This window comes from Plectropomus leopardus, chromosome 14 (genome assembly GCF_008729295.1).
Source record: "Plectropomus leopardus isolate mb chromosome 14, YSFRI_Pleo_2.0, whole genome shotgun sequence".
Lineage (NCBI taxonomy): Eukaryota > Metazoa > Chordata > Actinopteri > Perciformes > Serranidae > Plectropomus > Plectropomus leopardus.
Genome location: NC_056476.1, coordinates 2472688 through 2499261, shown reverse-complemented (window position 1 = coordinate 2499261; position 26574 = coordinate 2472688). Strand labels below are relative to the sequence as shown.

Below are 26574 nucleotides of genomic sequence, written 5' to 3'. Positions count from 1 at the left end.
TTTTACAGGCAGGTGCTGGATGGATGCTTAGTGAAAAAATCTGAGTGTTGATACAGAAATCTCGTAAGGCGTCCGCGGTAAACTGCATGTCGTTGATGCAGAATATTAAAGGAGAGAGTTTTGTTCGTGCAGATGAGGTAAATCTGCAGAGTCTCTGTGGAGATGCATTTTAAGGAGGATAACGTGATATATTACGACGCATTAAAAAAAACTCTCGTCTTAAACTGTAACTCAAGCAAAACACTGAGGCGTTAAAGCACAGTTGCTTGGAAAAATAGCTACTTGCTCATGATTTATGAAATATTGATGACACAATATAACTGACTTATAGCTTCATGTTTTGGGCTCACAGACTTTGTAGATTTGTTGCTGTTTTTGGTTCTCAGCTGTCCTCCTTCCTGACTGCTGCTGAGCGACTTTTGTGTCATCTGATGTGTCTCTTAAATGTTTTTGGCAGCATTAACAAGGGAGGATAGCATATCTGTCAGTGATTACAGCATCAGGAGAGCTGGCTGAGGCCCCGTGTTTTTGGGTTGTCCGTTGGCCCGATTGAGGGAATTGAGGGAATTTCTTCCAATTTGACTCCACTCAGACTTCACAGTGAACTGATTAGATTGGTGGTCAAAGGTCAAAGGCTTTTTTTTGTGAACGCAATATCTCACCAACAGCACTCAGGAATTTCTTCAAATTTGGCACAACCTTTCACTTGGACTCAAAGATTAAAAAACATTTGGTGGTCATAGGTCAAAGGTCAAGATCACTGTGACCTCACCTGTCTCATTCTTGTGAGAACATGAACACCTTGAGGGATTTTCCTTAAATTTGACACAAACGTCCACTTGGAATGAAACAATGAAATGATTAGAATTTGGTGGTCAAAGGTCAAGGTCACTGTGACCTTACATTCATCTCATTATTGTAAGTGTGATTTCGCAACATCAGCTTGAGGGAATGTTCTTTAATCTTTGATATAAACGTTCATTTTAACTCAACAATGAACTGATAAGATTTTGGTGGTCATAGGTCAAAAGATGTTTCCATTGATGAGGCTTGACTGATGCGTGGAGGCATACAGCGGCGCTGCGGTAATTCTAGTCCGAGTGCATCTACAGTTTACACGACTCAGCTCCGCACAAGCGACTTCTGAAGGGCCTCAGTGATAAAAAATAATAAATCACAGTATTCCCGTTTGACGAAATCCTGATATTAAGGTTCTTTCTGCTAACGCGCGAAATCATGTGAAATTATCAGCAGCTCTTTTGGGACATAACATTACGGTAGAAGTGTTATTTCTACCCCAAAATATTCCCTAATTGATTTAAAATGTCCTGTCAGCAGCTTCGTGTGGGCTCAGACAGTCTGAGGGGAGCAGCGTCTCGCCTCAGCAGCGTTTACTCTGTCAGTGTGAGCGCGCTCTCCGCTGCTCTCCGGGCCACTGAGCAGCGGCTGTTGTCGCCTGTGAACGAGAGATCGTGTTTGCTCTGCTCTCATGCTGCACCACTTTGCCTTTTGCAGACCGCTCGGCTCTGCTGCGGGGAAACTGTTTGCACGAGGACGAGCTGTCGTTGGACGTCGGCGCTCGGATCTGTGCGGTTTAATAGCGGGAAATAAAAAGCAACGTGACAGTTGTTCATTAACTGCAGTCACATCAACTGTGCGCTATTGTTGACCCATCGGAGGCGCACCTTATCCTTTCGGATTTGTTGACCTAGTTTCAGAAAAACTTTGGTCTCTAGTTGTTTTACTTTACTATGACGTCTCTTAAATCTTGGATGATCTTTTGCTAAACGTGACAAATAATATATATTTTTTATTGAAATTTTAGGTGTTATATCCTTATTATATCCCTTCATACTGTCACACATTCCCATAAATCATGTGATTATAATAACAATAATAATTCTAACAATAATAACATAATAAATTCACCAAAATACATAAATAATTAATTTGAATAAAAAATAAATGAGTAAATAATTTAATTAATTAATAATAATTATCACACATCATTTATATTATTATATTATTATATTTATATCTTATTTAACAGTTATTAATTTTAATGTGTGTTTGTTTGTTTGTAAGCAGAGTGAATGAAAACAGTTTTTTTAAATGAGAGATGACATTAAAGGTATTCAAATTCAGATTAATTACAATCATAAAAAATAAGGTAATAAATTATAAAATAAACTAGTTGAGTAATATAACAAACATTAAAATAATAAAATACAATGAGATCAAATAAATAAAATAAGATAAATGACAGGATCAGTACTTTCATATTTTCCATCTAACATTTCATTTCCAGTCAGTGATAAATGTTTCAGCGGCCAAAAAGCACATAAATGAGTCCCAAATACAAACACGTTTTTCTGTTTACCTTTTGACCGAAATGTCATCGACTGTTTGTCCATGTTCCAAGTGACACAAAATGTTACACGATAAATTTTTGTCAATAACATAAAAGTAACTCGTGGTTTGGGTTATGAAATTTAATTCAAAAAATCACATTTGATTTAAAATTAAAATACAAGCTGCTTTCCAGAAAAAACATGTCTTTTAAAACCTTTGATTGATTAATAGATTATTGATAATTGACATGGAGAATGAAGAGTCACTAAACTGCTTAAACCTGTGTCAGTACAGGGAGTCGGTCAAAAGGTCACGGTGGGCTTCGGAAATATTTGCTGACTTTTTGTTTGCTTTTGGTTCAGTTCACTTCCCATTTTGGTTTGAAATAATTGTCGGGTACAGAGTGCTCAACCCAAGTGCTCTTTATACGTTTCCTCATAATAAAAACATGAGCTGCAGATGTTTGTTTTTTTTTTTTTACTTCCTCGTGGTCGTAAATGACTAATATATATATATATGCTTTCCAGAAAAAACATGTCTTTTAAAACCTTTGTTTGATTAATAGATATTTGATAATTGAACTGGACATATCTGTCAGGAACAACAGGTCAACAGGTGCTGATGGTTCTGCATTGAAAAAGTCACGTCATTAGTTAAAGTTATGGGATATAATTCATTATATTTATTTTAATTATAACATTCAGCGACAGCGTCTGCCTGATTTCAGACAGAATTGTTGACTTGATTCTCTCCATTATTCATTTTCACAAATTTTAACCCTTTAAATGCCAATGTCTTTACAATATGCCGCTGTTTTTAATGGTGATGGTTTTGGTACTAGTGTCATCATTTTATAAATTATTGTCAGTTCTTGTTTTTTGGGTGAACTGACCCTTTATGTGGTCTTTAATTTGTCACTACTGATAAACATATGAATTCTAGGTTCATATAAGTATTTCTGGATTGTCCATTTTGGGTGTTTCAGATGGGTATTTGTACCCCAGTTGCAGTATTAGTGGCGGTAGTCTGCTCAGTACTACTAGAAAAAATACTGAACCTGCAGCAGTTTTTGTTGTGGTGTTGAGAGAGGTGGTGTGTCGCGTTCAGGAGAGTCAGGAGCCTACGGCCCTCCGAGGGAGCTGTTAGTGTGCTGGCTGGGACGCAGCGTCCCCGCAGGCCTCGGCTGTATTAGCACTGAGAGAGCTGTAATTACAGCGTTAGTGTACTTGTTAGCTCACCGCTGAGACCTGCAGCGAGAAAAGAGCTGCCTCAAACCGCTCTTTTCTCTGCATAAACAGTGAGCCAGCAATATTCAGCACAGCCTCGCGTGTCTGTTAATGTCAGAAAACTTAACCGGTTACATGAATTATTTCTGCCTGCTGGTTAAACTCTGAATTTGCTCTGAAGTCCAGAGATAGCGGCGGAGCATTGCTGCAGTATAGAGTCATGTGTTTGGCCTGTAAAGTCATCGTAACTTAACAACACCCTTGGCCTTGGACCTTGAGCCGCCCAGCCCACACAGCTGGCCCCGAGCTGCCTGCACCTCTGCAGCAGACTCAACTTTTCAGTCACAAGTTGCAGCACACTTGTTGCCTAGCTGCAAAAAAACCCAACCAAAACACATTTTTTTCTGTTATGCAATACACAGCTAGAATCTCCCCAAAACGTTCTGAGTGTGATTGTGTTATCAATTCTGTGCTGAAGTTGTGAAATATTAACATCCTGTTTCAAGATCCATCTGAGACGCATTAACATTCTTACATGTTGTTTACCAGGACTTTTCCAGGATTTTGAAGCTGGACTGAAGTGTTAAGAAAGAGCCATCAATACTCCTCATCGGTGCTTGTTCATTACTAACAGCTTTTACATATATTATTATTATTTTAAAAAACAATGAATTCAGAACAGGATTAGAATTGAATATTACAGTATATTTTTGGCCACTGTATGTTATTTTTGAGAGGAAGGTGCAAAAGGAGGGCATGTCCGCCCATGGGTTTGGAAGTCATGTTTTCTTTAAAAAAAAGGCCTTTTTTAAAAATTTTTGCTGATTTTTATAGTAAAAAAAAAGGCTTTTTTTGCTTTAAAAATTGTAATGATGTGATATTTTTCTTTCAGAAATTTTGGGCATTTTTTTTCTTCTTTTTAAAACAAATAATTTTGGCCTTTTTTAAAGAAGAAAACATTTTGGGTTTTGTTTTTTTCTTGTTTTTTTATGTTTTTTAAAAGAAGGCCTGCAGGTTTGGAAAGCATGTTTTATTTATTTTTAATTTATTTATTTTTTTATCACAGCCAGAAACTTTAAAATCAGAAGTTAAAGTTGGATTTTAATATTTCTGACAGTTGAACACATCATGTGTTATTATACAGGATTGTGAAATAAAATTCAGTGACTTTTCCAAAACTTTCAGGGTATATTTAGTTTTCCAAAACTTTTGCAGAAAATTGCTATTTGCAAATTCCATGACTTTTCCAGGTCATTTCATCACCATACACACCTTTTTATTAATGATTTGTCAAAAAGTGAAGCACTTGAGCATTTAATGATGTGTCTTAATTAAAGCGTGTCTTCATGTTGTTGACACGTTGGTGCAGAGATCTTGAAGCGTCTCCTGTGTGTCCCTCTGCAGAGCGACTGCAGCTGAGAGACAGTTTTGGGAGGTGTGACTGGGTGTGTTAGCGGAGTCATTGCACCCTGAGACCGACATCAGTAATAATACAATCTGTGTCCCCTGTGTCACTCCGCTCCGCCGCTGTGTCATCAGGCGGGAACTCAGGCAATAACAGAGGCGCGCGCCCTGCTGTACTATCAGACTGTTTGCGGCTGTCCGTCGTGGCGTCGGCGCCGTAGACAATAATTTGCTGTGAGGGTTGATCATCCTCAGCTCGCCTGTTTGCTGCTCGATCAACCGCTGAGCTGCGTGAAGTCAAAAAATGAAGTGGCAGAAGTTTGTGTTTACCTGCGCGCGCTCTGTGTGTAACTGATCATTATGTTTCTGTTTCCAACAAATTACATATGCAGTATTTCATCTGAAACTTAAGATACTGACTTGAAACGGGTATTAGTATTGCAAAGTTTATTAAACTGAGTTTGACCAATATTCTGGTGCTGGAATCTGATATGTGATTTAAAAATACATAAATGACATTTAGGGCTGCTGGTGAATATTTACATAGTTTATTAAACCTTAAGGCTGCACCAAATGTCATATTTTTACTTTCAAAGCTTCCATTAAGGTTTGAAGCTTTGAATCATGTTTCATGACGCCATCACCCTAAAAGCCATAAAAATCCCCAAAGAGAATCCTCAATTTGATTAAAGTTATTGACTGAATGACGTGAGTTTGTCTTTTTACAATAATATTGCTAGAGCCAACATAGATTATTTGATATTATATAAATGTAAGAATTTTTGGCCGCAGTGAAAATGTCATTTTTCTAAGTCTAAACACCAAAAAAACGAGCATTGAAACAGAATATTTGTTTAAAAAAAACATCTTGTGAATGTTAGAAATAATTACATCTACCTTTTTTATTAATAATTTTTGACTTGACGCTGTGGAGCTGTTGAAAATCTTTTTTAGAGATCATCAATGTCACTGAAGAGTCAGTAGATATTATGAATTTGTTCTTGCAGCTTTTTCTCCTGCTTTTTAATGTAACTCTTTGGGCTAAACAGTCATTAAAAACTGCAAGAAATTAGTAGATTTAGAAAATTATCATTATCATGAATACATATTTAAAATTATGTAACAGATATTTTATATTTTTAAGCACCTTTTCCAAGTTTTGTTTGCCACTATTTTGGTGTTTTTTTATTATTATTATTATTTTATTTATTTTTTAAATATTTTTTTTTTACTAATTTCCAAGTAATTTTCCTGTAACTTTTACTAATTTCTTGCTTATTTGGATCATTTCTTCGTGTTGCTCATGTTCTCCCATGTTTTTGAAAAAAATCAAGCACATTTGCTCAGATTTCAAAGGGTTAAAGTGTAAACAAGTCAAAATACCTTTTGAAATTAAAAATTGTTGTGCTGCAGCGACGTCCTGAACTACAGATCTCTGCAGAAATCACACCCTCATCATTTTAAATCAATATTTTAATGAAGATTGAAATAATGATGCAAAACATAATATCAGAAATCACTTTGTAATTGCTAGAAAGAAAGAGATTTTAGCTCGTTAAGAATAAAAAAAAAAACATGTTGCATCTTTAATTGTAACCTTGAATCTCTTTGGTCTCCTCTTCCTCTCGCAGGTTGACGGGGCCCTCCGGTCACCTCACTGACGGTCCAGGAAACTATAAGTACAAGACCAAGTGCACCTGGCTGATCGAGGGACAGTAAGTGGTCAAATAACTTTTCTGCATATGAGAGAGAAGAAAAACACGCTACACATCAGTGGCTGGTTGCATTAAGTGTTTTTCTGATAAGAATTTAAATTAAGTTTTATTCTTAGAAAGTTCAGGGAAAAGTTTAACTCTGACACCCAAGCAGCTTAACAAGAAAGTTAACAATATATATATAACAATATATATATATATATATATATACATACAAACATATAAAAATTACAAGAAAGCTGCATTAAAGCTTGCACAATAAAAGTAAAAAAAAACATACAAGAAATTGACTGCTATAACATATTTTTAAATAGAAAATTATTCTTCTTATTAATAATATATTTTTATGGGTATTTTAACCCTATTGTTTGGGATAATATTTTAAAAATAATTTTTAAAACTTATTTTTAGCTAATTTTCTTTACCAGTTTCTTGAGGTGGTCAAAGAAGCTTTTCTTGTTCATGACGGTGAGAAGAAAAACTACACATCAGTGGCTGGTTCCATTAAGCTTTTCTGATAAGAATTTAAATTTAGTTTTTTTTTCCTTAGTTCAAGGAAATTTTTAACTCTTTGGAGAAGGTAACAGGAGATAATGACAAAATAAAACAAAATTAAAAAACAGAAACATACAAGAAATTGACCATCCTAATATATTAGATAGCACAATAGAAAATTATTATTTTAAAAAATAAAGTTTTCTTGACATTTTCCCCTATTTTTGGGATCATTTTATAATAATCCTTCCCTATTTTTAAAACTTGTTTTTTGCTAATTTTCTTGTCACTTTTAGCAATTTTTTGCACTTTGTGGGACATTTTTGCCAAGTTGGTCATTCTGTTTCTTCCCTTCCAAAAATCTTTTGGAAAATATTCATTTTCATTTTCATTATAAACGCATATTAATTCCAAATATTGGTTATTGGTCTCATTAACTACCAATAATCGGTATCAGTATCGGCCCAAAAAAAACAACATTGGTCGACTCTTATAAGGATGGAACCTGAGGTTTTTATCCTAGGCACAATAATTATGGTGATTTAGATTTTTCTAAGCATTTCTAAGTAAAATCTAAAATTAAAATGTTTTGTGTAACTGGCCGCAGGAGTCCACAGATGCACCACATTAAACTGGTGCTCTCTTATTGATTTCGTCCTTTAAATCAGCTTCTGCGTTTGAGAGAAAAAAGGCAAAGAAAAGATTCCTTAAACTGTGAGACAGTTGAGAAATGGACTGTGAAAACTGAAGCTACGAGGCAATATTTCAGAGTGCCCATAATGACTGTTACACACACGCTGTGCACCGCGGCCCTTCGCTCAGACACCATCAGCATCAGGACCTCACTGTATCCAGAAGCTGACGGGTGAAAACTAACGGCAAAGTAACTGTGAGGAATCCAATACTCCTTCTCTGTTGTTTTAGTCAGCATAACAGCGCCGCTCGATCGATTCACAGCCACCATTTTTAATTTTTCTTGGCCCGCCAGCTCATCCCAACCGTAAACTCTTTGATTACATTTGCATTTCGGGCGCACGGCCAACATTCACATTCAGGAGGGGGATTAACCATGAGCGACTTTGTCGGGGCTCGTGAGGTCACGCTCGTGTTTCCTTTCGAGCGGACGTGTTGATGTTGCGGCGTTTTGACCTCCTGACCTTCCTCTTCCTGTATGGCTTCTCTAATCACCGGGCCGCCCCGTCCTGCAGCATTTTCACTACATGCTAATGGCGCTTTAATACGCTGTCTCGAGACCTCGGCCAGTTCGGAACAAGAGGTTAATGCAGTGACACGCGCACCGTGCGCATCAGAATATTTTATCTCAGCAGCTTCGGACATACATTCGCTCTACGGTGGCCTGAAATCACCCAAAGTTAGTGACATATGTGAAATTAGCCCGCGCTCTGCGCTCACGGGCCCTCGGTGGTAATTGCTGATGTAGAATAGACGTCTCTTTGTCAGGTCCCTCCAGTCACTCCGTACTCTTGATTTATTATTTACTAGTCACAAGCCGCCTTATCTAATCAAACCTCGGGGCTGCTGCCATTCCTATAAAATGATGGAGAGGAAAAATGTGAGCATTCATAACATTTCCTGTGTGTGTCATTCCCTCTTCGTAGATATGCTAAATGGGCCTTTTGTGTTCTTCTCGCCTCTTTTTGAGTAATTTGATATAAACTGAGTTTAGAGCGGAGACAGTTTCAAGAATCTTGTGAATGTCTTTGATCAAAATCTGATTAAAGGAGCTTTTTTTCCCATTTTTTCGGTTTTTCTGTCCTTTACTGTGAAGGGCAAAGACGTCTTATTTATTCATAGTGAACAGTGTAACATCTGCAATATCAAATGTAATATTAATACTATATCTGTTGCATGATGTAATACAACTTTGTCACATTTGAAATAATAATAATAATAATAGTAATAATAATAGTAATAATAATAACAACAAAAAATCATAATCAGAATAACAATAATAACAATAAGAATAAAAAAAATCATAAGCATAATAACAATAACAATCATAATAATAATAAACTTTGTTTGTATTGCATCTTTCATACAAGAAATGCCGCCGAATGTGCTTTAAAAGAAAAAAAAATTACATGCACCAGGTGCTTCACGTAAAAAGACACAGAAGATAAAGACATACTACTGTAAAGACATAAAAAACCCTGCAAGTAAAAATAAAAGGAGATCAGAATAGAAAGCATAGAAGCATTTAGCAGATATGAATTTACTTTGCAGTGCGGCTTGTTGTATTGGACACAGAGGGAAACGGCTGGACGGTACGGCCTTGAAATAATACCACGATATTTTTGGGCTACATCATGGTACACGGTATATATCACAATATTTTAAATCTCCTCCAAAGCTTCATAAATGCTGCACTGGGCAACAAAATCAAATGTCACAATATGACGAAATACGTCGATATTGATACTGTGGTTATATTTTAGGGATGAGTATTTGTACTTTGGACAAACATGGAGGCATGGTGGGAGGAAATCACCACCAGACAAAAGCTGGTAATGTTTTGTTGTGGGTGGTGAATGTTTCTACCATATCGCCTGTTAATTATTCACCTTTTATGCTCTTAAAATCCCATTTATTGTGCTCATGGAGTGAAAGTGGGCGTTCCGGTTTTGCAGTCGGCCTCTTCAGCTGGTGAAACTTTAAATATCCGGGTGCAGCTCAGTGAGAGGGAATGTGAAACAGCAGGGATTTTTTTTTTTTAGATTAGACTTTATGCCTATGATACTTTTTTAAATTTACCAGTGATGTTAATAAGTTGTCGAGAGAAGTTTATTAAGTCAGAAATCTAAGCAGGAAAGTGGACAAACCTTCTCATTTCCACAGTTTCCCTCACTCTGTCATCAAATTGTCAGGAATCCACACGCTGGAAAACTGAGGCTGCAGTCAAATATTTTTCTGCTTTGAAAAGTTTGTGTGAAATGACTCAGGCTGTCGTGATAAGAGCTGGTCGAATAATAAATATTAGACATTAATATTATTATCTACTTTCACTGAGATTAGCTTTGAACCACATCAATCCTAATCATAAATATGAAATATTCTTTTTTTCTTCACACTACTATTTTTGCACATCTTCACTTTTTGCACACTTATTTGCACATTTTTTCTTTTTTATGCTCTTTTTGGGTTTTTTGGTTCTCTGTACATAATGTACATATCTTTATTTTATTTTATTTTATTTTACCTCACATCTTTCCTTGACCTCATGTTTTTTTTGTTTGTTTTTTCATCCACATTATGAAAAAATGAAAAGGATGTCATTTCTTTGACTATTCAGCCGCAGCCCTAAAATGAGTTCAGGCTGTCACAAATATTCACACAGTGAGATGTCGCACAGGGAGCAGCATTCTCAGCTGAGCATAAAAAAGGTTTTGTGCTCAGGGTTTGTTTGTTCCTGTCTGATTTTTCGGACCAGGAACTGTGATAAAACAGATGCTGTAATGGAAGTTCCAAAAGTTAATTAATAATTTTGGGTGGTAAGAGCAGCAAAAGCTACAAAACTGTGCTTGTTGCACCAACACGCAAGATAATCAGCTGTGTCTTTGTGCTCTGAAATAAAAATAATGATTGATTTTCATTTGGTTTAAAGTCAATTAATGACCAAAAGACTGAAGGTCTCATGCTCTTCCTGTTCTCTTTCTCTGTGTGTGTGTGTGTGTGTGTGTGTGTGTGTGTGTGTGTGTGTGTGTGTGTGTGTGTGTGTGTGTGTGTGTGTGTGTGTTTGTTTGTTTGTTTGTTTGTTTGTTTTCCAGGCCCAACACCATACTGCGATTACGGTTCAACCACTTTGCCACTGAATGCAGCTGGGACCACCTGTACGTGTACGACGGAGACTCCATTTACGCCCCTCTTCTCGCCGCCTTCAGGTACGTCCGCTGCGTGTTCGGCTGAAGGTCGGTTTGACGTAGGTGTGAGTCCAGGTAGCCTCTGTGTGGATTTGACTTCCTGAGGGGAAATCTACCTTTAAATTTTACAACTGACTATTTACTTGCTGGTTTCCAAATACTTGTTTCACTTAAATTCAGTGATAATTTGTGGAAATTAAACCATTTCTTTTAAACATTTAATTCCATTTCCACTGCATTTGATTCAATTTGATTTTTATTTATTTCGAACATGTAAAAAGGAAATAAAGAAAATATTGCACAAAAACAGACCGACAAAAAACAAAGTAATAATTACAAACAGTGAAAAACATAAAACAAAAGAAATGTCTTAACACAAAATGACTCGCTTCACATATTCGAAAAGTAATGAGAAGTAAAAACGTATTAAATCCCACCGCTTTCCCATAAGTCGATGAATTTTATTAAGTTGCTTCTTTTTTCATTTAAAAAGTAGTTCTGAACTTTTCCCAGAGCAATATAAGTTATCAGCAAAGAAAAAACAAATATTACCAATTCAGACGTGCAGATATTATTTATATACAGTATAAACATTTGAGGGCCCAGCACTGAACTCTGTGGATCCCCAGAAGTAACTTTCAACAAATCAGATTCAACATTATTTATTATTTACCTCTCATCATATGTTTGCCAATCCTCTAAGACCATAAATCTACAACACCTTCAGTCTTCCAGCTGCAGTGTAATGACACAATGGAAAATGAAAAAAATAAAATAATAAAACTAATAAAAATAAGTCTATAAACACTACAGTGTATTTCCTGTTGTCTGTAGCAGCAGATGTGTCTTCTCCCTCTTCAGTCACTGCCACTGAAGTAATCCTTTTAGCTCTGAAGCCAAACTGATGATCACTTAATATGTTTTGTTTTGCTTTGAAATTATCAAATCTTTGCACAAATAGTTTTCTCCAAATTTGTGAGAACTGGGAAAGCAGAGAAATTAGTTTATATTTGGAGAGAAGATTTCCGTATCCATTTTTATGAATAAAAATGACTTTTCATTACTCCCTATGAAGAGGGAGTTTTTCTGAACAGTGACTTAATTTACTCCGTCCTTGTAACTCAGCTGCATAATCTCATTTTGCCAAGTTGTATATAAATAATAAAATGTGTCACTTTTGTCTTTTTGTTGCAGCGGTCTGATTGTTCCTGAGCGTTACGGGAACGAGACGGTTCCTGAGGTGGTGTCTCAGTCCGGCTACGCCCTGCTGCACTTCTTCAGTGATGCTGCTTACAACCTGACCGGATTCAACATTTCCTACAGGTGAGAGAAGCACAACATATACATATAAAACACTTAAAAAATATACAAAAAGAGCGGTTCCAAAAATGATACTGCTTAAAATGCTGTATCCGGTATCAGCTAGTGTCTGCATCAATCAGATGCCACATAATTTATTAATAAACTTTTAGTAGTTTCACATCTTAATAAAACAGCAGTTTTCCCAGAAAATACTCTAAAAAAAACTCTAAAACAGTACCCTACACAGCAAGTGTCTCTGTGCAGCTGCTGGCCACTTTTTCACAGCAGCAAAGAAGAATTTATGACTGGTAAATAAATGTCAGTTTCTATAGCATTTATTCTCCGTATGCATTCATACAGGGTTAGTAGTACACAGCCATAAATCGGATCTGTACTTGGCCGTCAGTGGGGCTGTGCGATATGATAAAATATATGGGCTGACGATAAGTTAATATTTTGCTATATTGCTATATTGTTTACTTCATTTACATCATCTGAATGCTTTGCATCCGTCCGTGTGACCGGAGGGGCGTCTACCCAATGCACCACACCGAAACAGTGGATACTTTACTTTATTCAGCATTATAAGAATATTTTATCTAACTTTATTATAACTGTTGTTTATCTAACTTTGTATAATGGCAGTGGCTACTTTATTTGTAACTGTAGTTCATTTAATAATTTTGTATTTTGATTTGATTTGATTTATTTTGCACATGTTCATTTGAAAAGTGAGGTTCCCAATCAGTGCATGCAGTCTCTTAACATTGATAAGAAAAAACAAAACAAATATATATACATATTGGCTGTAATAAAAAATATTAATGAGAAAGGACAGGCAGATGATCGTGAATTTTAGTAGTTTACAGTAGTTTAGAGGAGATTTTGAAAAAAAAAAAAATATATATATAGTGTATCGCGATACAGTCTTAAATTATCGTTATATTATTTTAATGCCATATGGTTTAGGCCAAGTTGTCAGTATTGGTCAATATCCAAGTTATGGTATTGCAAGAACATCTCTTAAAATTAACTTAAGAAATGTAGAGTTAATGTTCTGATTTAAAGTTGCATGCCGGTTAATTTTTCAAAAGAAAGTCAGTTTGTAGAATATAATCAAAGCATCTTCCAAAACATTTTTCCTCCAAAACTAAAAGAAATGTTATTCATAAATGGCATTTTCTTGATTTCTGGAATCTTGGCTTGAACAGCAGCCTCCTCATATCAAATGGCTCTTAATCCTCTGCAGCCGAGTGTGTGCTGCTGCCGGGCCTCGGCTTGTGCATCTTTCAGAGTCCACGTACGTGATGGTGTCATTCACGGGATAAAAGTATTCGCTAAATGACAAACGCTCTGATTCTGGGCCTCTGTGCAAATCATTTCAGTTTTAGTGGCTGCGGAGATTTAGTCAGGTGAAGGAGCCACTTCACGCCCTTCCTCGGGACACGATGACGCATACAAAGCTATCACTTTCTGCATGATTCAGCCTGCGCGCTGGCACGGCTGGTCCACAGCGTTTTAGTGAGAGGATCATGTGAGGCTGCTGCTGTCCAAGTGCTGCAGTATGTTTTTGTTGCTTCAATACATCATCATCTATTACACCGTCATCTACCAGTCCAGGGCTGCCAGGTCTGTGCGACAAAAGCAGCCCAAAAAACCACCAGATCTCAAAATATGCCTCTGACAGCCAGATGTATTATAATATCTACAAAGTAACACCAAAACTGTTTAGAGCCCCAGCACGAAAAGCAGTTTTCCCCTGAAGTTTTTTTTCAGCTAGTTCCTTGAATGGCTGTGTTATTAGATACAGTTTATTATCAGAAATAAAAAATAGCTTCGTCAACATGTGGACCGATTCACTGACGCACAAATGAACCTGTTGATCTGTTATTTCGCTTTCTCTTCCCTTTTCCTTCTTCCTCTGTCTACATGACTCTTCTGTTTTTACTTCATATGCACTTACTTTACTCACTTAATCACGTTGCTTCACTTTATTTTAATCACATACTTGTAGTACAAACACGTGCAAATAGGCAATGTTAAAATGTGTCTTTACTTTATTTTAAATGATTAATCATTATCCTGTAAATCCACAACATTTTAATAATATACTCAAAACACATATGTGGGACTGATTACTCAATTAAAATGACTTTAACTGACCGATGAGTGGAGAGTGATGAGCATTTTGTTTTAACCTCCTAAAGCTTAAAGTTCACACTGGATCATATTTTAATCTGGAGTTAAAATTGTTGGTGCAACAGAATTACATTTAATCTAATTTTGGATTTAAAACAAAAATTTGATTTTTAAGTAAGGCTTTTGTTTAACCTTTCATCAGTTTTAGGTAATTTTATAATTTGCTGCAACATGATTTAAATTAAATTATGATTTAACTGGGTTACAGACTGAATCCTTGTTGTTGCAAACTTACCCATATGAAAGTACATAATAATAAGTACAATATTATGGTTATTTTTCTTTATTTAAAGAAGCGCAACACATAATTGAGAAATGTAGCCACTAGTACATCCTTAATATTGAAATGTAGATACAACTTAATTTTTAGAATTAAAATGTAACTATAAAATTAGGATTCATATTGTAAAATCTCCACAAGTATTTCCTAATTATTTTCGGTTTCAGAAATGCAGATTGATAGTTGAAATGTCTAATAACCCCTTGGATTTTCTATCAGAGTTTGTGTTTTTTAAAAATGGAATAATTTTAAATCCCTACTGGAAATTTCCATAAAGGGAATTCAGCCTCATTAAGTGCACCCAGATAGATGGCAAAATAAAATATTCCAATGCTATAAATATGTACTCTTTATACTCATGAAACAGCGATAACTTGTATTAGTCATAACCAGCCACCTGGCTGAAAATGAAAAGTTCATGGTTCCTTTTTGTGGGCTGCATTATGTAATTTCCTGTTTCTGTGTCAAGAATATATAGATTGAATAAAATGACGACATTAAGGAGTGGTTACAATCCATAATTACATTGTATATATATTTAAACATTTTAATTATTAAGGCCTCTCTCTGCTTCCATACACTATCATTACTTTAGCTATAAGCAAGCAATGAACTCATCTACCCCAGTTTTCCGTGTGCCATGCATTCAGTCGGCCAATTTTGGCTACAGCCGACTAATGACACGTCACTGAAGGGTTACAGTCTGATACTGATGATACTCTATCCTAAGATTTGTGGGTCCAGTGTGGATTTACTGAATTTTGGTACTGATTCAACGCCGCACACGTGTAGGATTTTTGTAAGGGTAATCTTAGCTTGCCACAACCCACTGGGCTGAATCATAACATCAGCGCTATTACAGAGTCTGTCTCTTCTTGACCCTTTTTTATATGCATGTCTGTGCTCTTTAGGTCCATTTGAGGTCAAGATGTCTTTGAGGTTTAGACCACAGTTTCCCTCCTTGCTGATTTCTTTTTTTTTTAAACCAATATTAATGAAAAAAACGAAACAACCTCGTGATAGAAGTGCTGCTTCACTCCACCCACGTGTTGTGTGTTTCCTGCATGATGTCTTTTCTTGTGAGCTGTCAATACTCATTCTGACATCAGCTATTCAGCAAGTGGGACTCCTTTGCAGAAAAAAAAACTTTTTTATGGATCTGTAGGCAAGAACAATACAGAGGTGTAGTCACAGAAGACTGATTCAGTTTCATGTTTATACAACAAACATCTACCAAAATGTAAAGTCATCTCATGTCACATTTCTGCGTTTTCATTTCATTTCTTTATTTCCACGTATGAACATTGAGAATATTCAATACATAACAAGAAAGAATATGAAGGATAATTGTCCAAAGCCCTCTAGGGGCTTGAAAAAAAATTACATTCTCCAACCAGTGACTACCAGAATATATCAACAGTTATAATAATCCATTAAATTAAACTATATATATATATATATATTATATATATATATATATATATATATATATATATTAAAGGCAAAAGCATTACCATGAGAGTAAATGTTCCCATGTGCTCTCACATGTGTCATAAGTACAGTAAATGAGTCAGGGTCATATTAGCACACATTAATTGATTCAAGGCGTATGTACAATCACTGTCTTAAAGATGATATAAAGCAGAGCTAAGAGAGAAGAAAAAACAAATAATTACACATTTCCTTGTTACCTGCTCTTTTATGCGTGCCCAGTCACCCAGCTTTCAGTAATTTTCATTTTTCCCTGGTTGTCCGCTGCTCAGCACAAGCCGCCTCAGAGAGGCAGCTCAGCTCACCTGTTCTGTGTTACTCTCAGACAGCCTTCCTACCTCAGCCTTAGCACTGACTGTGAACTTTCCTAATTCTGGATGTTCTGCCTCCATGAATACCTCCCCTGTCTGCTTCTCCACGGTACCATTGCCCGTTATTCAACTAAAGTGTGTCTATTGTTGGGGTAGCACAGCAGCTCACTCGACTGCCTCTCGGCTCGGTTCGGCCTGCCAAACCAACCGGGCTGCCGGAGACTTTGTCAAGAGACTCTGCTGAGTGTTGAACTTTATTGTGAGCTGTTTATTTGCCTTGCCTTCTAACTGCTGAGTTATAACAGCAGACTTCTGAAGAAACTCTTGTGGGTTTCCTCTCTATGCAATTGTGTCCTTATACCACCCGTTAAATTTCATTTAATCTGCAAAACATCACTGTATCGGCGCACGTCAGCATTCCCACAGACAGGCGGATCAAACTTAACTTCACACAAATCATAAAGATCCAAAAATGTCATTGTTTTTCTCCGATTTGGTTGCATCAACTGGCATAAAAAATGAAAAGTATTCTAAAAACCAAAGTGAAGTTTGTCCGTTCCGAACATCTGCAAAGGACACAGCGGACCTTTGCATTTTGGCTCATTGGTGCCGCCGCCACAGCGATGGGATTGAAGTTGGGCTGAGAAGCATAGAGTCGGATGAAAGCGGAGTGCCCCCGGGCCCTCCGGTCTTTGGTGTCTGGGAGAGGTGGAGGAGCCGAAACATCAAACCACGAAGCTGCAGAGGGAACATGAAAGAGTGACGGAGGCCTTTTGTGTCGTCTGTCTCGCTCCCAAACATGTTTGTCTTCATGAGGGAAAAAACCTAACGTCTCACTTCAGTCTGTCGCTTTGATGGATAATAATATGGCAGTTTACTAAGAGTTTACAGCAAAACTTTTGACATTGACTTGTTTACTTTTGTTATATAAAAACAGTGACGTTGTTTGTACTCAGTTTGAAGTGTTTTCCAAAGTAAAGGGTGAGTCTGGCAATATTCTCTATTTTTACTAGGGTCTACAGATTCCCAAAAAGACCAAAACCAACCCTTCATTGACATGTGCTGACACATGTAAACAGTGCAGCTGTGTGACATGCGCAAAAATTATGAATACAGTAACTCGACATGGCTGCCAACTCTCGCATCGACGGTGAGACACACGCAACTGACACTTTTCACACACTCTCATGCCACAAGTGCATTTTCCTGCATTGAAAAATAAATCACGGATAACGTCTGACAGCAGCACAGCGCTCTCTCGCTCTCTTCTCATGCACCTGACAGAAGTGAAGGAGTTACTATGGTTACGGGGCCGCTCGAGCATCTTGTCCGTCCCCCTCGGAAGCTGAATTCAAACTAATGGATAAATAGGTCATTATTTCTAATTTTCCTACTGTCGCTCGATAACGTTCAGCTCTTTAAGACTTAGGATTAAAGCTGTAGTCCACTTCTGCTTGGAAGATGTTGAGAAACGTACGTCGGCACGTGACGTCCCCCTACATGAGGACGGAGCATGTGCAGAAAGATCGCAGCCAGAGATGAATCATCTTCATTGTTTTCATGATGCAACTTTTCTTTTGATCAGTTTATGAAAAGGTTTAAAACACTCCTCTGCAACTGATTGAAATTTGATCCAGTTTGGGCCTGTTTAAGATGATAGAGGTGTTTATATGGATCATGTTTAATCTGTTTAATCCGGTTTTTAAACCTTTTCTAATCAGAGTTCCATTCACTGTCTATGGAGTAGCTTCACACTCACAAATATTGGGATTAACCCTTTAACTGGCATTGCAGTCACACAGCTGACATTTTTTGTGATCACATTGCTTTACAAAAAATTCTGCAAAACCCAATTTCATTTCATACAGATTTTTTTTTTTATACAATGCACTTCAGTTTTTTCATTATACTGTAATTTTATTTTTTTATATACCTTTGACAATTTCTTTTTTTTTACCATATATATTTTATACAGATTTTCTTTACTAGATTATTTTTTATTTGTATGTTTTTATTTTTTTCATATGTTTATTGTGTTTAGTCACTTTTGTTTTTCAGATTTTTGTGAAAGTGAGTGAGTGAGTGTTAAAAGGTTACGTACTCCAGTGTTCAGTGTTGGCAGAGTGTTGCTCATGTTTATTGATATTTTTTGGACTGTTTTGGACCAAAGCAATAACGTATAAATTCTGAAAATAGCCGTAGTTTGTGGTTTTACCTGGACTCCTTTTCAGGATGCACTTGTTTTTTTGTCACTTCTTCACCACGAAACGTCAAAGCCAAACAGACTCACCCTCTCTGTTCCTGTTTCTGCTGACACCTCAAATTTCACTGATACTGAAGAGGAAGTCAAAATGTAATAATCTTATCTCCACATGGAATAAACTGAATATACTATCACTGGAAAGAGTATGTAACTCTGATTCCAGTTTGTGTATGTTTGTATTTTGGCTTGATTTTGAAGAAATGTGTCCGTTGTGAACCGTAATGTGCATCAGAAATGACCTGTTGAGGGACACGGAGAGCGTCCTCAGAGCTGTTTTACTGCAGATTTGGGGGAGTAAACCATCTGCTCTCGTGTGCCTGCGGTGACTTTGTGTCTGCCAGTTACCTCAGCCTCTGGCTCGGCGCTGTCGCCGCAGACGGCCCTCTGAGAGGAATGACGAGCGTTGAGGCGGGCGCTTGACCAACTGATGAGGGAGAACGATGTCAATAACAATACATTCTGCTGTCTGAGGGGGAAATGTTTCAGCGTTCAGCCTGGAGACAGCCGACGAGCCGATGCACCAAAACAGATGTAACTCAGTCGTTGAAAGCACTCCTGATGTTTTATTCAGAGTCTGTAAATCAGGCAAATCCTAGTTTCTCACCCTCTCTGTTTCTTCCTCTGCAGGGTGAATACATGTCCCAACAACTGCTCGGGGCGCGGCGAGTGTCGTGTGGGGAACTCCACCGGTTCGGTGTACTGCGAGTGCGAAGACAACTGGAAGGGGGCCGCCTGTGATGTCCCCTACTGCCTGGCTGACTGCGGCTACCCTGACAGAGGTCGCTGCCAGGGCAAGACCTGCGTCTGCAAGCCCGGATGGCAAGGTGAGCTGACACTGCAGAAGCATCACTCTCAGCTGCCAGTGATGTGACCTCATTATCTCACACGCTGCGCTGCTTTGAACAGGTTTCTTACGGTCATGAAAAACTTGAAAAAGTCATAGAGTTAGTTAAATAGCAGTTGTCAGGCCTGGAAAAGTTTTGAAAACTAAATACACCCTGAAAATTTAGGGGGAAAGTCATGGAATTTTGTTTCACAAACTTATAAAATAACACATGATGTTTTCAAGGATGGTCAGAAATGTGACAGTCCAACATAAATTTCTGTTTTGACAGAAAAAAAAAATCAGCTTTTTTTAAATCACCCAAAAAATTTAAATAACAGAAAATGCCATAATATTTCATTAAAAATGACCAAAAAAATGAAAGAAAAAAACTTTTTTTGGTTTGAAAATAGCCTCTTTTTTAAAGAAAAAAAACAATTTAAAAAATGCCCCAAAAAGATTTTAAAAAATAATGTTTTTCTTTAAAAAAAAAAAAAAAATCTGTAAAACTTGCCAAAAAAATTAAAGGAAAAAACCCCACTATGATTTCTTTTAAATCTGTGGCAAAATAAATAAAAAAATACAAAATAAAAATGTATGTCCCTCCCTGGTGCTTAAAGAATTATTTGACGTGTCTCCCCCTTTTTACACCTCAGCCTCCCCTTCATAAATAATGAACAGTCTCCAAGTTTTACTTAAGTTTTCAATTCTAAGCCTGTTCTGAATTAATTATTTTTTCAAATAATATACATTTATAAAAGCTATGATATAGTAATGAAAAGGAGCCTCTAAGGAGTATTGATGGTTTTTTCAGAGATTGTAAAATTTAAAATTTACCTCAAAGTCATGTAAAAGTCATGGAGATGTAAAAACATGTATGGACCCTGTTTGAATAAGCACGATGTCATCAGGTTGGCTCTAACAGACCCACTCGCGCCAAGTCCTCCTCCGTGACTTCAGTAGGCTTCTTCCTGGCTCTGCGCTCTCTGTGCAGCATGAACCGGTCTCAGGGGCGGCTAAATCATAAATAAAGCTGCCAGGATTCACGTTTAACAGCCAAATTTATAAAGACAAGATATTTATGGAAATGCGGTGTGCTTTTGTCCTATTTTCATTATTATTTTATGGAGCAGGTGCTTTCAGTAGTAGAGAAAATTAGGATTTGTTGCCTTTGTGTCTGTTTTATTTAGAGCTTTTGCAGCCACTAAATTGGCTTAAGACACAAAAGAAAAGTGTCATTTAGAGCCCTGATTGTGCCCAACATGAATCCACACGACTTCTGTCCAAGCCCGACTTTAGCTCGACACATGGCAACATTTTTGTGCCCAACAAGATTAAAAACTCAAATTTCTACTGTCAAAGAAACCTTTATGTAGTTTTTTTATTATGAAAACATTTAATACAAGCTCAGGGCTGATGTGTTTCCTCGCACCACTTCTCCATCGTCTTTATTTCAAAAGTCTTTCGACTCGTTCGTGATAGTTTTGGCAGAGCGGGCTGCGCAAAACGGTGTGTCAAGCGCACATATAAAAAGATGGAGATGTAGCATGCAGATGATGATCTCAGCTCCTCGCTGCATGTTACGCACATCTCTCCCACCGCCTGAGAGGAAGGAAACACTGCCAACCAACCGAGTCACCTTGCAGCCCGTCTCTCTCTCTCTATTTGTTCGGTCACTTTAGCTCCTCTCTCAGTCATAATCCCCCCTTTCTCTTTTCCCCTCTTGATTCGGTCCATTAGTCCTGTGAAACCTGAGAAAATTGGCTTGATTTCTGCCAAAAACATGAAGGCAGTGAAGGAAGAAATGACCCAAAAATTTGCAAGAAGTTAGTAAAAAGTACAAGAAAAATATGTGAGTTTTATTTTTAATTAATTAAAAAAAATGTTTAAAAATGTTTAAAAAGGAATTGGAAAATGAATAATTCTCTTTCTTTTTTCTTTTTTGTAAAGATTATTTTTTGGGCATGTTACCTTTATTTAAGAGGACAGTTTAAGTTTGGAAGGGGGAGAGAGAGGGGATGACATGCAGCAAAGGGCAGAGGTAGGAATCGAACCTGTGGTGAGGACATAACCTCTGTACATGGTGCGCCCATTCTGCAAACCTAACTTCTGGGCGCCCCACAAAATTATCATTATTTTGTAACCTAATATCAAATGTTTAATCATAAAAATTATAAATATAGTTATTCTCTAGATTTTAAAGTTTTTCATGGACATTTTTTCCCTATTTCTTTTTTTTTTTCAAATAATTTTCTAGATCTACCGTTTTTTTTTTAAATCTGTGTAACACTTCTTACAGAGTTGCCTTTTCTTCCCATATTTAAAAAAAAAAATAAATAAATAATTGCACTAACTTGCTTTGGATTCAAAGGTCTGCATAGTAAATGATAATTTCACTCAAAAAATGTAAAAAAAAAAAACCAAAAACACAGCTAAATTGCTGAGAACTCGACCAAATTCAAGCCTGAATGCATTAAAAAAAAAAAAAAAAAACCCGGTGGCTCGGGTCGGGCCCAGTAGGGCTTCAGGCAGAGAATCGGCGCTTTAGCGTAATTCTCAAAGCATCAGCACAAAGAGACATGCTCCCTTGACTTCAATGCAAAGCAGATAACGTCTCGGTGCGGCTGCGTTGTTTGCACATATTTAAACGAGGTAATATGCAAATGTTTGGCGCTAAATTGGCCCTTTTCCATGTAAATGACCCTCTTTGGAAAAAAAAAATAGCCCAATTCACAAAGATCAATGCTAGCAGCCGCTCACTGCTGCAGAGAGATGAACAGCATCGTAACAGAGCTGGTGGTAACTGACGCACATTTATATTTTATTTATATTTCTAAGCATCACGCCGACTCCACAGTGATCAGGGCAGCACAGTTGTTGCCTCGATGGTCAGCACCTGTAGCTTCAGTTTTTTTCTCTCTGATGCTGCAAATGCAACATTTCGACCCCTCACAAGGATAATTGCAATCACACGCAATAAAAAAACTAAATTTCAGTTGCAAAACTTTATGGGCTTCCTGCCCTCCGAGCACATGCACCATTTTCACACTGTAACCTAGTGTTTCCTATTCATTGATTTATTTGGTCTTATTTCGTTGCCTGCAGCTTATTTGCTCAGCCTCTGTTTAGCCTGCGCTCTCTCTGTTCATCAGACCATAAATTAGACAAGAGTTATCCAGCAAGCCGCCCGCGGTCCCTTCAGCTCGCCCAAATTTCACACAAACGCTCACTTAATGATCACGATAAACTTCTAACATTTCAGTGGCCAAAGGTCAAGGTCACTGTGACCTCACAAACATGTTTTTGGCCATAACTCAAGAATTCATATGCTAATTATGACACAATTTCAGATGAATTTCTAATAGGATAAATTGATGAAGTAATGATATTAAGGAGAATTTCACTGTCACATCATAATGTTCTTCAAAAACATTTTTTTTTGGACATTACTCGGCGTCATATTTCGGGAACAGAAAGGAAGATGTTTGATCAGATACTGAATTTTTGACTCTGATCTTAAAGCTGTGCTGATTGTAGAGATTTTCTGTGCGGCCGGGGGAAGATGTGTTGTGAAGCGTCCGTGTTTTCACAGACATAGATGTAAACTGTAAATGGTGTGCAGAGGCAGACAGCCACGAGGAGGTATTCTCCATAATCACCGTAATTTCACCCTTTAAAGACTGAATCAGTTTTCTTTGACAGCATTCAGACGCCCTCTTCATACTTTTGAAATAGGACTTCTTTCAATAACATGGGGGGAAAAAAAGGCAAATGGCAGCTTGAAATGCTCCAGATATTGCAAAAAAAAGGAAGTGACCTATAACTTTGCTTAAAAAAAAACAACGAATAACTAGGAAAAAATATTTTTTCAATATTTATAATAACTATAATTATAGATTACAAAATACTATTTTATTGTTATTTATATTTATTATTTATTTTATTTAAGCATTTGTTTCTGATCATTACCTGATTTTGTTCTGCTACTTTGTTCACTTTCCTTGCTAATTGCAGGTAATTTTTTGCAGCTTTGAGCTATTTCTTTTAAAACTTTTTTTTTCATTCTTTATTTAGTTAATAAATAAAATATTTTTAAGCTAATTTTTTTTTTGCAACTTAAAAAATACATTTCTTTTTCATTGTTTATTTAATTATTAATTATTTTCTAATTAATTTTATTAATAAATTGATACATTTTATTATCCATTTCTTGCTTTGGATCATTCCTGGTTAAGTTGTCTTCCTTGCATTTCTTTCCATGTTTTTTAGAGAAATCGAGCAAATTTCCTCAGGTTTCACAGGGTTGATCATGGTATTTTTTTTTGTTTGTTTTTTATCATTAATTTAGTATCAGTTTCCACTAATTTTCTAATTTTATGGATACCAGAGCTTTCTAACGTTTTTCTTTGAAAACATAGCAGGGAACAAATGAAAAGAAAACCCTCCCAGTAAAAATCCAGCGCAGCTGAGCGTTAAGCAGCTCCAGCGAAGCAGTTGGAGGTTTAGTAAAGAGAGCGTTACTGACTTTATCCGTCCAGATTTTGCCTGTTTATCTGGTGATTCAACCCAGTGCCTCCTCAGCTTAAAGCCTCCACCAGTATAATCGAGGCTCCCGCTGCCCCCACAGCGCCCATCTGCTGTAACCTGACGGACTTCACTTCCACTTTTTGCAGCATCAGCTTCCTGAACAGAGTCCTTTTTTAATTTTTTACATTTTTGTGACGACCTGCCGCTCTCCTTTTTGAATCAGACCATATGGGCGCTCTAACAGCTCTATTAGTTGTTGAACGGCTCCAATGCGGCGCTCCGCACAAGCAGAGACAACGGCCACATTTAACTGCACTTATATCAGCAGCTCAGTGTGCTCACCATCTAATTACCAAAGCTAAGGGAGTTGAGGAAACAGACTGGCGTTTTCTTTAGCCTTTATTACCCTGTCATGGTGTGTTAGCCGAGGAATAGCGCACTTAGTGTACTCTGTGCTGCCAGCTCCCAAATGAACTCATTTTCCACACCATGCGGCGCAGAGGCAGACAGATGCCTGTTTAGTCAAGCCAGCCTTGCATTTAATCTCTCTTTCACAGATGCGTAGCCTTCAACAAATTACGTCTATAAGGGAAGCAAGGATGTTTTATTTATAGAAATAATAACCAAGGTGCAAAGGGTAATTTCTTAGCTCAGTGATGCTGGGAGAATATAGGCCACTAGGGGTTTTTTTCAGTGTACAAAACAAAAACATGGAATGGGTTAAGCGACCTTGATTGTTGCAGTGAATCACAACATTTCCTTTCCTGGCACGTGGCCACTTCTGCATTGTTTGGATAATAATCAATAAGGAACTGACCCGGCGGTTCACTTCCTGTTCCTGCGGTGAGATGGAGTGATAGCAGTAATTGGCTGGTAAATGTTGTGTTCCAGGCAGGTTTTTATCTCTGTAGCTCATCAGGTAGGATGGACTGACTGTACATCAGCGGCACTCAGCTTAAGGCCCGCGGGCCAAATCTGGTCCCCGTTAGGGTGCTGAGTGGCCCCCCAGACCATGATCTAATTCACAATGAAATAAAGTGATTCACATAAGGTGCCAGGGTGCATAAAGCAGCACTGAAATAGTCTGTTTATCTAAAAAAGGGCCAGTGCACCCCCCCAACAGATGTCTTAGATCCTAGAAATGTCCCGAAGACCTAAAAGTGTCCTTAAATCAAAGAAATGTCCTAAAATCCCAGAAACATCCTAAAACCTAAGAAACCATCTTAAACTTAGAAATGTCATAAAACCCTAGAAATGTCCTAAAATCCCCCAAAACATGCTAAAAATTTAGAAATGTCCTAAAATCCTATAAACATCTAAAATCCATGAAGTGTCTTAAAGTCTTAGAAACATCCTAAAATCAGAGAAACATCCTAGAAATGTCCTAAAAATCCTAGATATGTCCCGAAATCAGAGGTCCCCCTAATGTCCTAAAATCCTGGAAACATCCTAAAATCCTAGAAATGTCCTAAATGTGCTAAAATCTGAGAAATGTCCTGAAGTCCTTAAAAAAAGGTCCTTTTAATCTTAGAAATATCCTAAAATCATACAAAGCATCCTAAAACTGAGGAAACATCATAAAATCTTAGAAACATGTATGGTGTCTGCTGTGACTGGCTCCTGTCTTTGAGTGTCCCTGCTGCAGATGAACAAACTGTCCCCCAAACTGTCTCCAAACTTCTACAATTCGTAAGATGGACAGGGCGAGGCCGATCTTTCTATTTCTGACTCCGCAGTTTGTTTGCCAAAGAATCTTTTCCCTTCATTGAGAAGAGATTCCGGTTCATGCTGCCGTTATTGTTCTCGTCCTGCAGCAGGGGAAAACTGCTCTGACCGAGGACGTCTGTCCTAAAAAGAATCAGTCCGCTCAAATCTGTAAAGCCGTAAAGAGATCGTTTGGATCTTTTGAGTTGGTATCACAGACGGTAAATGTCAGTCGGCACGCTCACAGTTTGGAGAAGCAGGAGGGGAAGCTGAATGTCCGTCTGTGGACGGAGCAGCAACAAAACGTATTTTAACGCCCTAAAATAAATCAGTATCGACAAAGGAATGCCGACAGTCAGTTTTTTTGCAGCCGACCAGCCATCGAGGTTTTCCACCTTGAGCTTGAGTGTGTTGTTTTCACGTTTTAAATCAGAAAAAATGTTATTTAAAGCCGCTTATCCCCTTTGAAACTCGAGCAAATTGGTTTAATCTCTTTCAAAGACACATGAGGAAGGCAAGGAGCAACTTTACAAGAAATTACCCCAAATTAGCAAGGAATTAGTAAAAAAATTACAAGAAAATTACCTGAAAATTAGCACACACA

At 37.3% G+C, this 26574-nt stretch overlaps 1 protein-coding gene across 1 annotated transcript in view; it reads left to right on the top strand.

Moving 5' to 3' along the window:
- atrn (attractin) overlaps nt 1-26574 on the top strand; it is a 186895-nt gene that overhangs the window by 12005 nt on the left and 148316 nt on the right. The window contains exons 2-5 of the mRNA XM_042500720.1: nt 6614-6697; nt 10978-11091; nt 12265-12393; nt 19544-19740. Coding sequence (XP_042356654.1) covers nt 6614-6697; nt 10978-11091; nt 12265-12393; nt 19544-19740 — 524 coding nt within the window. The remainder of the gene's footprint in view (nt 1-6613; nt 6698-10977; nt 11092-12264; nt 12394-19543; nt 19741-26574) is intronic.